Source organism: Anneissia japonica, unplaced genomic scaffold (genome assembly GCF_011630105.1).
Source record: "Anneissia japonica isolate Jap-2015-1 unplaced genomic scaffold, ASM1163010v1 scaffold284983_len440753_cov197, whole genome shotgun sequence".
Classification (NCBI taxonomy): domain Eukaryota; kingdom Metazoa; phylum Echinodermata; class Crinoidea; order Comatulida; family Comatulidae; genus Anneissia; species Anneissia japonica.
In genome coordinates, this window is record NW_022682882.1 from 99,303 (window position 1) to 115,267 (window position 15,965).

General features: G+C 33.6%; 1 protein-coding gene across 1 annotated transcript in view; it reads left to right on the forward strand.

Annotated features, from left to right (window-relative positions):
- Nucleotides 1–15,965, forward strand: part of LOC117112087 (complement C3-like) — a 46,606-nt gene that overhangs the window by 20,266 nt on the left and 10,375 nt on the right. Inside the window, exons 9-26 of the mRNA XM_033255172.1 lie at nt 500–631; nt 887–964; nt 3,776–3,967; nt 4,255–4,425; nt 4,726–4,855; nt 5,318–5,371; nt 5,789–5,949; nt 6,627–6,730; nt 9,650–9,878; nt 10,122–10,343; nt 10,684–10,792; nt 11,322–11,417; nt 11,822–12,007; nt 12,256–12,334; nt 12,646–12,796; nt 13,979–14,050; nt 14,437–14,617; nt 14,998–15,218. Of these exons, the coding sequence (XP_033111063.1) occupies nt 500–631; nt 887–964; nt 3,776–3,967; nt 4,255–4,425; nt 4,726–4,855; nt 5,318–5,371; nt 5,789–5,949; nt 6,627–6,730; nt 9,650–9,878; nt 10,122–10,343; nt 10,684–10,792; nt 11,322–11,417; nt 11,822–12,007; nt 12,256–12,334; nt 12,646–12,796; nt 13,979–14,050; nt 14,437–14,617; nt 14,998–15,218 (2,568 nt within the window). The remainder of the gene's footprint in view (nt 1–499; nt 632–886; nt 965–3,775; nt 3,968–4,254; nt 4,426–4,725; nt 4,856–5,317; nt 5,372–5,788; nt 5,950–6,626; nt 6,731–9,649; nt 9,879–10,121; nt 10,344–10,683; nt 10,793–11,321; nt 11,418–11,821; nt 12,008–12,255; nt 12,335–12,645; nt 12,797–13,978; nt 14,051–14,436; nt 14,618–14,997; nt 15,219–15,965) is intronic.

Here is a 15,965-nt window from a genome sequence, read left to right on the forward strand (position 1 = left end):
AGAAGTTATAGTGCATGAAGAAATTGCCTTTGTCTCTAGAGAATTATTTTTATATTATTTACTAATGGGTTATTCTGGCACTAATAGTAATATACTGACCGTCTATCTCCAGAATATTTAAAAGCAGGACACATCGATCTAGAAAGCGAGACATCTGGATTCTTTCATAATAGCACCTGGAAAACTAGTAATAATAACACCTGTATTCAGAACTCATTGTCTTCAGAAATTTATTGTCTCCAAAGAAGAAATCGACCTGCTTGTTATTATAAAACCTTAAGGACAATAGAATACATGTATAAAAAAACATAAAAAATATATATCATATACTTCTTAATGCTTATTGATATAGAATACCTGTAATTCTGATTATAATTACTTTCACCTTGCTTTTTTGGTTTACTTTGCATTCATGAATCTACATATTATTATTATTATTATTATTATTATTATTATTATTATTATAAAAGTTGCTTCAGTGTAAATTTTTTCATTGCAGTTGAAAACTGAAGATAAACATTTGAAGAACGATCAAAATGGCTTCATCCAATTTGAGGCACGTCCATATGAATCCCCAAACCAAAATTACATGCTGATACGAATACCTCATGAGGACATGGACAAAGTTAGGGTAAGTTACAACAGTCTATGTACATTTGGGATAACTTACCTATATATTCATGCAGAAAGACACCCCTAAAAATTAATAGTATCGCCCATTATTTCTTTATTCTTTATTGTTATTTATCATAGGATTTTCATAATTATATTTCATAATAATCAGTAATTTTTCTCTCTTTTTTAAAATTTTTGTCAATAAATGATAAATCTTCTTCATCATTGTATTACAATACAATGTATTTTGTTTTTCTCGCTGTCTCTCCAGGTCGATGTGGGAAGTGAGTTACAGGCTCAAGTTATTTTGTCCGACTCCAATACGGTTGAACGTGTCATCCATTACATCGTAAGTACTGTAGTCAACTTGCATTTGTTATTTTCATTCAGCAGCACGTAACTAAGAATTTAAAGGATGCAAAGAAATTGTCCAATTCCCTATAAACTGCTTGGGGATTAGAGTTGTTTATGTCATAGTGTGCAACACTTGGCATTTACATTGGATTTGTACCCAGGACCCTGGGACTTTTGAGGAGAATTACCTTAACAACTAGGTTACGACTTCTCACCTAAAATGAAAATATACATAATGAGAAATTTTCTTGTAAAGAGAAAATAGGCTTGGAAACTCACATGAGGTAGAAAAATATATCTACAGTGTTTTGCACTCACAATTGGTGTGTTTGTCAATTTCATTAATTGTATTGGTAACTGGTGGGGTGCTTGCACGTCTTTACAAGACACACAGTGAGAAACAGAATTACTCTGGCTCAGTATATTGTGGAATGTTGTTGTGGTGTAAAGCACCAGGCTTCCAATTAGAAGATTCTGGGGTCGAGTTTTATTGTGGTCAATCGTATATGTTGTTTTTCATCTCTTAGGAGTATAAGGTGTGCACCTGATAGGTATGAATGTCATTGCATTGATTACATTATGGATTACTCCCCCAGGAATCTCAGAAAACATGTTCCATATGTATTTGATTAAATGACCGGGGGTAAAATAATATGAGGTGCATAGAGGTCATCCCATTTATGCTATCTAAGACCAACATAACATTATTATATTTGTAATGCATATTTAAACTTCAAAAACAACAGATTCATAAGAAAGCCTTATTCTATAATAAGATCACATATACACATAACACATTCAGTAATGTTATTTAATCTCAATAATGTTACCCTGATGAAAACCCCACAATCCATGGGGAGGAAGAACCTTGGACATTTCTGACTCTGCATAGGTCAACTTAAATGGAGTAAAAGAAAGGAACTTTGTTAACTGTCTGGGTCATGTGACCATCAGGTGGGGACTGTGGGTAATGATAGAAAGCATGAGCTTGTTATACACAGGAAGCCAGTGTAATAAAAGCCAGATGATCACATAGCCAAATACTAATATAAATAAATCACCTTATGCACTTTCTACTCAGTTAAAAATTTTTAGTCTGTGTTTACCTATTAAATCTGAACAAGATTCCATATTTAAATTGTGTATATTTGAAGAAAATAAATAATGTAAATATATAATTTAAATTTAATTTAATAAAAATAACAGTAGAGTTACAGTACTTGAATATATGAACATTTGGAGCATTAGGATGGTCATGAGAAACACAGCTCTTCAACAACAAAGTTCCCTTACAGTTGTATAAAAAAGGTATCTCTGGCGAGACATAAACCTGTTATTAGATTTTAGTTGGAATTCAGAACAAGAAAATTATTTCCTTGCCAATTAAAAAGTGCATAAAAACTACCGTTCCTCTGTTCTTTGCACAGATCAAGTAACTTTGCTGTTAATAAATCAAAACATTTTCTTGGGATAAGTGTGCAAAAAGTTAAATGTTTGGATTTGTGTTTCATTAAAAATTTTGTGGTGTATTTCTGTTTGCTTGGAAATAATTGAAATAAAATTCAAGTTAATAACTTGATTATTTGATCTTTTATTCTTTTAAATGAAAGTTTAATGATTTATTTTAATTTTTAGTGGGGTTTTTTTTTTAGATTGTCATACAGGCTTCATAGGTTTATAAAACATGATTGATTTTTTTTCATTCTTATGAAAAAAGTAGACAGCTAGATATTTTTAGGTTTTTTTTCTCTGTCTGGCAACTTTCCGAATTTGTGACAGTTTACCAGGGAGATTTGAGATTCAAGATTATTAGATAAGATGTACATGTTTTAAAACAACATTAGAACAAAATTTGTTATAATACTTTTTACACAACATTTGTTCATCTGTTTCGGCTGATTTTTTTTTGTTTCTTTGTTTCCGAATGTTAAACACTTGTCATTTTATTCACTTCAGGTACAAAGTTAGTAGAATAGAGACCATCAAAAATACCCCAAATCTTTGTACACAATCTGTATAAAAATTGAGAATATCAATCACAGATACAGAAATAATCTTACTTCAAGATTTAGGTTTACAATGTTTGTGTTAGTATTTTATTGTTGTTGTTTAAACATCAGTGAAATGGAAAAAAAAAGATAGGAAAAAGTTATTTAAAACTATTTCCAATATATAACATCTACAATAAAATATTAAAAATCATTAGAGTGGAATTGGACGGCTGGTACTTTCCTTCTAATTCCATGGTCTAAGTTTCAAACCCTGTGACAGCAGGGTTTTCTTCATGACTACAAAGAAGACTTAAATTGTAAAGGATCATTCCATCCTGTTGTGCAAGTTAAGTACTTGCCACAACAGATGTTAAAGGAATACAAAAATAATGAGTTATTAATAATTATGTTTTTGTAAAAATTTTGAGCACTGATCTCCAAAATTCAAGGTAAATGTAATTTCAAAATGTGACTTGACAATTTTTAATTTAGCTTAATAAATAGGATAAATTTTAACTTCCATATGTTTTGTTAAGGACGTGTGCAACACTATCTACAAGTGCCGTGTGCATGGAGCATGAAATCCAGCACAGTTTGATCGTTTGAATGCACATGGAATAAATTCAGCGCTTTTTCTATAGGCACACATACTGACAACACATAAAACCAAACCACCCTTATACATGGAGGCATTATAATAAATGTTACTAAGATGTCAGGCATTATGCTAAACTTTTCATGTTACCATAGCTCCCAACCTTTATTCAGACCGAGGCAATTACCTATTTATATCACACCCCTGTATGTCATTTCAGGTTATTGCCAGAAACAAAGTGATAGCAGAAAATACTGTTGAGGGTGTGTTAAATACGGTTGTGTACTTCCCTATCTTCGTTACGAATGACCTTGTGCCGCTTGTACGTATCGTTGCATTCTACATTGATGAGAACCAAGAGGTCGTAGCAGATTCTATTTTGCTTGAAGTTGAAAATGTTTGTGAAAATACAGTAAGTTGTCAAGATTATACATTCAGCTTTTGCATTTTGTCTGTTTAACTTTTGAGTATAATTGTCTGCGCTTCACTTCTTAATGTTGTCTGGTTAACTTTTGAGTGTTGTCTGCTTCGCTTCTTAATGTTGTCTGGTTAACTTTTGAGTGTTGTCTGCTTCACTTCTTAATGTTGTCTGGTTAACTTTTGAGTGTTGTCTGCTTCACTTTGAATTTTTGAACATCATCTGCTAAACTTTGGAACATTATCTGCTTAACTTTTGAACTGTTGTCTGTGAACTTGTAGGTTAGCATATCTGTGATAGATCCGTCAACATCCCAAAAAGCAGATAGCTTCAAACCAGCAAAGAATATTACATTCCTCGTAGATGGTAAACCGTCAACGCGTGTGGGTCTAATTGCAGTTGATAAATCTGTTTATAATTTGGAGAATTATGAACGATTGAGCAAAGAAAAAGTAAGTGGCACATGAAATCAAAATGTATCTTGGGACGTATTTATGATGGGTTTGTGTTGTGGTGTTGACAGCTTTGATGATGGTAATTGTAGGTGGTGGAGGTTGTTTCAATAATAGTAATGAGAATGATGGTGGTAGTGGTATTGAGGGTGGTGATGGTTAAGAATGGTAACTAAACGGGGATAGGTTGGGGTGAAGGTTAAGATATTGGAGATAGGCTTAGTTTTGATTGTGATTGTTTTGGTGGTGATTGTTGTGGTGGTAATAATGTATTTTTATTATACTTCGTTTGTCTCCAAGCTGTTCAAGAAAATGCAAGGTTTTGATCTTGGGTGTGGTCCTGGAGGCGGTAGTAGCACTGCGGACGTCTTTGAGCGAGCTGGCATCACTGTTATAACAAATGCAAACATAAATGTCCAAAGAAGGGAAGGTAAGGAGTAGTATTTTAAAGGTTGAAGTATGCAGACCTAGTATAGATACAAGTCACCACTCATCTAAACTTTAAAAGTCAAAGATCCTAACATTAACATTTTAATAAATTTTACTAGTAAATAGTTTTTATTTTTTCAATGTTTTTTTTTTTATTACTGTTCATATTGAAGTTGTGAATCTGGATCCTGTGACAGACCAGACTGCTATATAATATATTGGCTTGTCTTTGCCAGAATTGATTATACTCATAGGTTTTGCAAAATGCATGTTTTATGTAAAATGACTTTGAAATGCAAGGTTGTCCCACATAATGCAGGCAGCTTGTAATTACTATATACATGGTTGAACATTTTTATTTATCATTTTGTGGTTTTTGCTATTATTGAATCAACTAGATCAAGAGTACTGATTTGAAATAATTTGAATTTGACTTATAATCACACATTTCTTGTCTTTGTAGGGCTAGGATGTCCGGTAGCTGCTAGCAGGAGAAGAAGAAGTATATATGAGGATGGTATGACATTAAAGAATTGTGTTTACACATAACACTTAAAGCAGTTGTCAACCATTTAAAAACATTATCACCTCCACCCACATCAGATTTCTAACTGGTTTTGTTTTTTCTGGGTTTTTTTTTGGTTTGTTTTTTTTTACTTTTTTACTTACTACTATTTTTTTTTCTTTTCTATAAACTTGCTCATTGACAATGGAAATTTTATTAAAGGGTAAATAGCTAACTATAATACTGACACTGTAAACGCATTGCCCTTGTCTACAATTCTGTCTAAAGTTCACCGCCATCAAATTGGCCTAATTAGAATAATCTAATTAAAGTATTAACCTTGATGAAATACAGCCCATTAGAACAACATTGTTTGTGCATGCATGAAACATTAATATATCAACTTATAAAGAGTATTTTTTATTCCAGAACAAAATGAAGACTTGTTGGAAATGTGCGAGAAAGGACGACAAAAGTCAAAATCAAAATCTTGCAAAGAAGCCGCATCCAAAATTGCTAATAAAAAAGGACTGAGTCCAGACGACCCATTGATTGTTCGTTTTTATAACTGCTGCTCCGAAGCATCAAACATGATCATGACCCGGCAGTCGTCTGCAATAACAGCTGATATCAGTGACTTCGAACTAAGAACAAACTTCCCAGAAACCTGGGTGTTTCAAGAAATTGAAATTGGGTGAGTGTTAACGTATCATTCGGGGTGTTTGATCTGTCATACTGTGATCAAGTCTCTGTGAGGCTTAGAGAGTGAAGTACTTGTTTAAGAGAAATATCTTACCAACAAAAAAGAAAGAAATTATACTATATAAAAATATGTCATTAAGCATTTTGATTGACTTAGAATTATATAATGTCCTTTTCATATGGACACTACTTTGGCAAAAAGTAACAGCTAGAAAGAAAATCAATATAAAATGAAAGAAATATTGCAGGAACCTCTGTTGCAATTCATTTACTGCTCTGCAAAGATCAGGGGTGGATCCAGAGATGTCCAAAAGGGGGGCCGAAATTTGGGCCGATCGAGACAACACTGAAATAGGAGGTCCGGGGGCATGCCCATGAAATTTCTGTGTTTTAGACGCCCGAAAATAACATTTGAGGCGTTCTGGGCTATCGTTTTTCTCTTTTTCTTTCTTTTTTTCTTTTTTTTTTCCTTTTTTTTTACCTCTCAAAAGGGAGGGGGGCCGGGCCCCCCCCCCCCCAAATCCACCCCTTTCGTTTTTATAACTGCTGCTCCGAAGCATCAAACATGATCATGACCCGGCAGTCGTCTGCAATAACAGCTGATATCAGTGACTTCGAACTAAGAACAAACTTCCCAGAAACCTGGGTGTTTCAAGAAATTGAAATTGGGTGAGTGTTAACGTATCATTCGGGGTGTTTGATCTGTCATACTGTGATCAAGTCTCTGTGAGGCTTAGAGAGTGAAGTACTTGTTTAAGAGAAATATCTTACCAACAAAAAAGAAAGAAATTATACTATATAAAAATATGTCATTAAGCATTTTGATTGACTTAGAATTATATAATGTCCTTTTCATATGGACACTACTTTGGCAAAAAGTAACAGCTAGAAAGAAAATCAATATAAAATGAAAGAAATATTGCAGGAACCTCTGTTGCAATTCATTTACTGCTCTGCAAAGATCAGGGGTGGATCCAGAGATCCGGGCCCCCCCCCTAAATCCACCCGTGAAGATTGCATGCAGAACTCAACATGACAGCCGCATGTTTATGCCAAAGAAATGATCAGTGCTTGTGGCAATGGACCATAGTGACAGACTAGCATAGGCTGCTGCAAAGGCAAGCCGATTTGGCAAACAAAGCATACAAAATCAAACAAATAGCACCCAAAATTATTCAACATTGATACTCTTCCAATTTATTATTATTATTACTATTATTATTATTATTATTATTATTTATAGTTATTATTATTTTTATTATTTATTCAGACAAATATACAATTATACAAAATATGTACAAATCAATAAATCAAACAAGCATTAACAAGTACACAAAACCATAGTCATTAGCACAAACGCAGCCTAAACCACTCCCATGAAATAGGTGTGTACTGACTACTAAGATATTATGCAAATAATAAAATGACTAAAGCATTACATTATTATATTAAACCTATAATCTATACATGTTGATGCCAATAATAACTTAAATATTAAATTATTTATAGAAAATTAATTTAGAAATAAATATTTACACAATAGAACAAATTATATTTTTATGAAGCTAAATAAATATTGAATTGTACATTTTTATACAGTTTTTTTCCTTTTTTTAAAGTTTTCAAATTATGTATTATAAATGCGTGTGTGCAACTATAATCTTGTGAGATTACAAGTCTTCAAACCATTTAGAGTGTATTTGAGAATTTGGTATTATGTTCAACACTAGAAATATCTGGAAATTTTCTAACATCCAGTGAACAACTCTAATGTGTACTCTTATGGAGACTTGGTTAACAGAAAATTAATGTCCAAATAGCTGTGCTGGATGTAACACCCACACTAAATATGATGTAAACAACATTAATCATTCTGCTGTTGAATATATACAAAATGTACCCCCTACCCTGTGACTGGCTGCTTTGCTGCATTGTAAAAATTTTACAAACATGGTATATGGAGGCTAGTAAAACTAATATACAGTATGCTCACTTTTATTGTAAACAGTTTTGCCAACTGGTTTTACTACCTATGAAATTTAAATTGCAAAAAAAGCACATGTCTGATGATCAAGCACTGCCCAGACTATCAAATTTCATTGGACAAAAACATGTGACATGCCTAAATATGGTCATGATAACATCACATCATGACCATATATAGGCACATCATGACTATATATGTGCATCCAGCAGTTTGTTGCCAAGGATAATTTGATAGTGTGTACTGAGCATTAGACAGATTGCATTTTGATAGTGTATATACAATATGTGTGCAAAGACAAGCTTAACCAGTCACTCATCGCAAAAATTTATTTATTAATACAGCGTTAAGCAGTAAAATGAGAGCTATGAAATGGTAAACGAATCATTAAAATCCGACAATTTTTTACGATGTTACAGGAGTTTAGACATACAGCTGTATAAAGAACAATATTTGAGAAGTCAGCAGTCAAAATTATTGTTTTAACTTTTAAAATGAGGAAAATAACAGCATAGCATTATATATAGATGTGTAAAGGTTAGTTTAGTGCAATAAAATAGATTTCAAAAATGTTGACATTCCATCATGTTTTGGCCATTATCTCTGAAACAGGATTTGCAATGAGTGAATGGTTTGGCTTCTCTTTGCCACATATACATAGATCATTATATACAACAACCCGTACTGAACCCCTCGTCCTACACAAAGATAAGATCGATAGAAAGTCCAGGTCAATGCCCTGACCCCTACTGTTCACATGAGTCACATAACATTCGTCCCTTCTTATATTTTTTTTTAGTTTCTCTTTACTATTTCCATAGTGTATGTATAGTAATGATAATAATCATAACACTTGATAATCCTTTCTTACTTATTGCAAATATTGTTTTTGTGTAATAATTAAAATTCAACAACTATTGTTATTAATTTTTTATTATAATTAATTTTGTTGTTGATTATATAATCATTGTTGTTTTTTTTTCTTTTTGACTTCTGGTACCTTATAAGTTCAATTCAATTCAATGAACATTTATTTCCATTTCCATTTTCATAATTAATATACAATAATAATACTGTATATAATAATAATTTGACAAAAACAATGGGGGCAATGCCTTAAAAGCTCAGAACATTCAAAAGAAATGAAAAACAAAATTAGGGGTCACATTTCTCTTTCATTAACTGCAAATCTTTTAAATAATGAATTCTAATGGATTGGATTAGATTTTTTGGGTGTTAACACCACAGTAAACACTCCAAATTCAGAAACTTATTTCCAGTGGGGTCCTTCTAGAAGTGAATTGTGCAGTACACAATATTTTCCCCTAATATTTTTTGATTCATTAACATGCACATGGACATATTTTACACAGGACCAACCAAAAGACGGTGCAGTTCTTGAATATTTGTATTTCAGCCCTACAGTTTGAAGCATAGGGAGAGCAGCAGGTAGTGTATTTAACCATGTGCTACAGATTTACCATGGATCGTCACGGTTCAGCGCACATGTAGCAGCTTCTTCCAGTTTAATTGACTACTACTGCTCTTTCGTACATCGCTTACTTAACTTGTCATGTGACATATAAATTCTCTTTATTTAACAGGGAATCTGGTTTTGAAGAGTTGACACTATCAACACCAAGTAGCATCACAACTTGGTTCGTCCAAGGAACAGGTATATCAAATGATGTCGCCCTCTGTGTCGCTGACCCATTAGAAGTCACAGTCTTCAAACCCTTCTTTATGAAGCTGGACTTACCATACTCAGTCATTCGTGGAGAACATATCCATATTCGAGCTGTCCTCTATAATTATGTACAGAAAGATTTTGAGGTAAACACTTTTACTCTATTTTCTTTTATGTATTGCATTTAATCAGTGGTAGTACCAGATATTTATTAACAAGCGATCAATTATAGTCTGACAAGGGGTCCGAACCAAGAGGCTAGCTAAAGGCTCCTGTAGCAAAACTGGTTTAGGTTAAGGGGATAGACTTTATGGTTTAGAATGGTAACAGTTGTGCGTAGACCACAATATCAGAAATTTGAAGTTCAGTTAGATCTTATCTTTTCCTAGGTTGATGTATTTATGTATGGTGTCAAAGGCGTATGCTCTGCGGCTTCACCAGGTGAGATGACCCAATCACAGACTTTGACGCTTAGAGGCAATGATCAAGCAACTGTTTCTTTCATCTTGATGCCGTTAGAAAGCGGAATCTTCCCAATCACAGTGGCAGCCATTGCTCAAAATGATGATGGTGAAGAGCGCGATGCTATAGTTAGCAACCTCAGAGTTATTGTGAGTTGATAAAATCTTAATTTACATTACTAGTAACATCTTTGAAATTTATTGTTTGAAGGTTTGCATGGCGAAGTAATAATATATTTAATGCTTGCAGTACACCACGTAGATAGTTCAACAAACAACAGTTCTTGGTGAAACCGCTGTTTTGTTTCATAGGTGTCCAACTTTTAAAAAAAGGCAATAAACATTTGTTGGAAATCACCTCCAATTTATGTGTACAAAATTTCCTGAACGTCTGTTCAAAACAAGAACAGCATTGAGACTCGGAGGTCATCGCTTTGTGCGGACCCAAAAAATGATTGCATTACCATTTTTTTTTTTTAATTCATTTTAGCCTGAAGGTCTGCACCGTACCTCTGTGTTGCCATTGATCCTTGATCCCTCCAATAAAAGGAAGAGTGCCCCTTATGAAAATGATAGTGTTTTTAAACATCATTATGTAGGTAAGTTGGAATGAAGATGTAATTGGTGAGGACAATGAAATTGACGATGATAATGGTGATTCTATTTGCTGTGATGCTTTCGGTGGTTGTGTGCATGTGATGAAAACAATTTTTGGCTAATAAAATAACAAGGACACAGAAGGTGAAGACGATGATGAGGGTGATTTATCATAAGGACGACGATGATAAGGATGTTGTGGTAATGATAACAATGGGAATAATGATAAAAAATGATGCTTTTGGAAATGGTGATGCCAGTGGTAGGTTGCATGTGGTAAAGAAAATATTGTTATCGATGATTACAATGAAGATGACATTGATAATGATGATGATGAGGATGATGACGACAAGAACAATAAAGATGAGGATGATGACCATCATGATCATAGTGAGGTTGTTAGCAGTGATGTCAGTGGTAGGATGCATGGTATGAAAACAATGTTGCTTTTAATGATATTAAAAATTGTGACAATGATGATGATTATAAATTTTCTTGATCGCAATATTACTTTTCTTCCTTAAAATGTAGAGAGTGCAGGAGGGGTTCCTCAGATGGATATTGTTACCATAAACTTCCCAGATGATGTTGTTGAGGGATCAGAGAGCCTAATCCTCAAACTTACAGGTACGGTGCTTATGTTGGTCTTTGCAGAATGAACAACATATTTTAATTACCTTTTTTTCATGTATATTGTATGTGTATTGTTTCAAATTTTGATGGTTTATTCAAATGAAACATGGAAAATTTATCAGAATATTGAATAAGTAGTTCAATGAATGTGGACAATTTGTCTATTAACATGGAATTAGTTCTTGGAAGACTGGTCCTATGAAGTGTGTTGATATGCCCTTTGACCTTGGATACTTTGTTCTAAAAGTTTAAAAAGTTTGTTCCATTAACATAGACAATTCTCATGAAACTTTAACAATCCTTCCCATGAATACAGACAATTCATTCTAAAATAATAACATTGAACATTTGCTGTGTTCATTCGCAACAATGTACAAATCTTGTTTATTCAATTTCAGGTGACCCAGTAGGACCAACACTGACCTCAATAGCTGAGGGTTTGGAAGGACTGGCATTGCCCACGGTGTGTGGAGAACAGACACTCATTAAGTTTGCCCCTCACATCCATGCTTTATCCTACCTCAACTCGACAGGACAGCTCACTCCGGTTATATATAACCAAGCAAAGAGGGTTTTGAAAGAAGGTAACTATGCTCAATTTATTTTGTTTATTGACATACCAAGGGCAAGGTAAAAGAAATTAGTTTAGCCTTATTAGAAATATAATACACTGAAAATGAATATTATGATGCAGTAAGGACACTGAACAGTTACACTCTGTATCAAGAAAGCTTTTGCAATTTATTATTTATAATCATATTATCTTTAGTATTGTTCTTTTATATGAGAATATACAACTTTAGATAATATTTTGTGTTTATTGTTGTTCTAGGCTATGACCGTGAAATGGCCTTCTACCAAGATGATGGATCTTACAGAGAATGGCAGTACTCCGACCACAGCAGTACTTGGTAATTATCATTACTATCATTATCATCAACGTCATTGACTACGGTGAAAAAAATTTAATTCATTAATCATGATGGTCCAACAGCATATTTAATTTAAAATACATTAGAGGACTGGTGTGGTCTGCCAGAGTAATCGTAGTGGCTTGCATAGAAATTCACTGCAATACAAGTATTTCATGCTCACTTATTTCGCAGTAAATATTCTCATGTGCTCTCTATATGTGTTTGTTCTAAACTGGGTCACCAATTAACACATTGAGCCCTAGTATTACTTTATTATTATTGTTGTTTACTTTTGCTACTTTGCTCAGGTTAACTGCTTTTTCTACACTGACCATGTGCGAGGCTAGCCAGTTTATTTTCATCGACAGTGTTGTAATCAGCAAGTCTATACATTGGCTGATGAATCATCAGGCTGCCGACGGCCACTTTAACGAAACCAACCTTGTACGAGATGCTGTGGTTAGTATCACTTTATCTAGGGTGAATGAATTCTCATACGCAACTCATACTGTACTTATACTCATATTCGTACTGATAATACCCATATTCACATACCATAAAATCTTGAATTGAAGCCCAATGGGCTTAATCTCGAGATGAAGCCCATCTCGAATTGAAGCCCCCCTCTTTAGTTTGCAAAATTAACTTCGAAAAGAAGCCCATCTCAAAAAGAAGCCCATGGAATTCTTTTCAAGATAGCATAGGCTTCTTTTCGGAATAATATGTCTAGTACATACACTGACACATGAATTTCAGAAAACAAAATAAATTAAATACAAGCTTGGTTTATACAGTAGTTTAGGTGATTTAGAGCAAATTAAATACACTCCATGATACAGATTGATGTTACAGTGTCCTTATTTATTATTTTATAGTACAAATTCAAAAAATTTACAGCATTCATTTTGAAAAGCCCCTCTTTACTTTGCAAAATAGTCCCGAAAAGAAGCCCACCTCGAAAAGAAGCCCATCCAAAGTTTGCAAAAAAAGAAGCCCAGGGCTACTCCAATTTTCGAGGGTCCCCATTGGTCAGCTCACTGGCTTACCGTTGAGCGGGAGGGTCACTCTCAATACATGATGGAAATAAAATAAATTAAAGTTTTTTACTCACACATGTACTTTTACTAAAGCTCAGTATCCATAGAATATCTTACGTATCGCCGACAGTTTTCGGGAAGGTTGAACCTGGTTCAACTTTAGAGACTGCGTTGCAGACGAATCCGGACGCCTTCCAGATTGCATCATGGCAACTAGCAATGCACACTGATTTGTCTGCAATGCAATCGGCAAAGTAGAACCAGATTCAAACTTCCCGACAAACTGTCGCCGATAGGGTAAGCAATTCTATGGAAACTGAGCTTTACACTCGTATTCACACTTGTACTTATATACTTGTGTTTGTACTTATACAGTACTTACACATGGGTACTCTTACTTATATCCACATTTGTACATATACACACAAACGTGTACTCTTAATTATACTCATATCCACATTAGTACTCACACATTTGTACTCAATTTACACTCATAATTCACTTTTACTTACACTCATTATTTACATTAATAAAATAATAATAAATAAATTTGTCACAGTGCTTAAACATATCTATATATTTTTCTTATATTATTGATAACCAGGATGGATTGAAAGGGCATGCAGCACTAACAGCACATGTTCTCACAACCCTACTTGGCTGCAGGCATCATGTGGTAAGTTATTGCATCTTTTGAAATTTTGGTTGGGTCTACTTGTATTTTAAGTAAGTCACTTTTATAAATTGGAAATTTAGATAATTATATTTATCAGTAAATATAGGCATGAATTATACTGTTCTTGTATTCTTTGCACAGATTCGCTAAATTAGCGTGTAGAACATTTTATGATTTAAAAAATCTTTCGCTAATACCTTTTTAATTTTGTTGATAACGCTATTGTTTGCAATTACACCAGTCCTAAACAAATTTGTATGTAATTTTGACTGGATTTTATTGTCCTAATTTAATCATCTATGCATACAATCCAATTATAATTAGGAATTTGTGTAACAATAATGACTGCCATATTATAAACATTGTTGACACTTTTTTGTTTACAGGCTTTCTCGGTCCATCACTCCATCAAAAGGGCTACGGAATATTTAGAGAGAGCAGTAACACAGAAATCAGTGGAGAATAAGTACGCCCTTGCTATCACCGCATACGCCCTCAGTTTATCAAATAGCAAAATGAAGCATGAGGCAAATAAACAACTGTTGTCTCTTGCCACATACGAGGAAGGTTAGTTGTTCTAGAAAACATCTATACTTATTACGTAACGACAGTGCCAATTATGTTATTTATACCAAACTTTTAGTAGAAATGATTTGCTGTTAGTCTGTGAAATAAATGATATGAATTGTCATTAAATATCAGTTAAAAATAATATTTAAAATGTTATCCTGATAGAAATAATCATAATAATCAATATCATATTTCCATTGGCACATTATATTTAAGATGATGTTGTTGATGATGATTATGATTTTGATGCTTTGTGTAGCACCTACAGCTGGACCTCAGTCAAAATGTGGTATAATATTTTATATCTAATAGACAAAAATTGTTATCCATGATTACTTATTAACTTTTATATTACTTTATATATTAAAATGTATTAGAATATGGATACCGCTATTGGAACGTTGACGAGACAACCCATGAAATGGAAGATTTGTCACAATGTTGGCGCTCATTCAAACCGTCATTCATGTCGGTGAAAACTACCGGATATTCCCTGCTAACACAAGTCCAACTTGGCAAAATGGACACTAGCAATGAAATTGTTGAATGGTTGGTCCGACAGCAAAAACATCTCAGCTACGGAATACAGGCGACAACAGTAAAGCATTTATTACCTTGCTTTTCTAAAACTATATAATATAATATACATATATTATATTATAATATATAATTATTATACAGTTTATGATGTCATATATACTGCAAACAAGCATTATATGTAACTAATTCATAAATTGCAAATGTCCTAGTACTAAATTTTATACAGCTAATTAATCACAAGTATTTAGCCATACAAGGGCGGTATATAGGTTTATAAAAGCAGCACACACACTGCATGGCAAAGGTCACCGTTATTTTACACATGAATTACTAACACTTCCATTTTAAAGTTGCAGAATCATCCAGAAATGCTGATACATAAATGCCTCATCCATGCAAAAACATTATACAATATAAAATTGTAGAAACTAATTAAAATGTTGTAAATATAGTATAGTATAATAATGTATATTATATAGCAAGGGTGGCACCAGGATTTTCCCAATGACGGGGGACTGAGGTCGCCAAAAGGGGGGGGGGGGGGGGGGGGGGGGGGGTAGGTGGTCGGGCCAAAGCCCCCGACGAGGGGTCTTATTTCCCTGAAGAAAGCAAAGTCGAACTTTGATTAAAAGGTTTCGAAAGTGGTCCAGGGGGCGAAGACTTTCACAATTTAGAGGTTTCAAAGGCTTATTTAATCAATTTTAGAGTCTACTAAATGTAGAAAATACATATAATTTTTTGTCTAATTCGTGAATACTTACCTTTACCTGTATAAACCGATAAATGCCTAAGTTTCCTTTGAAAC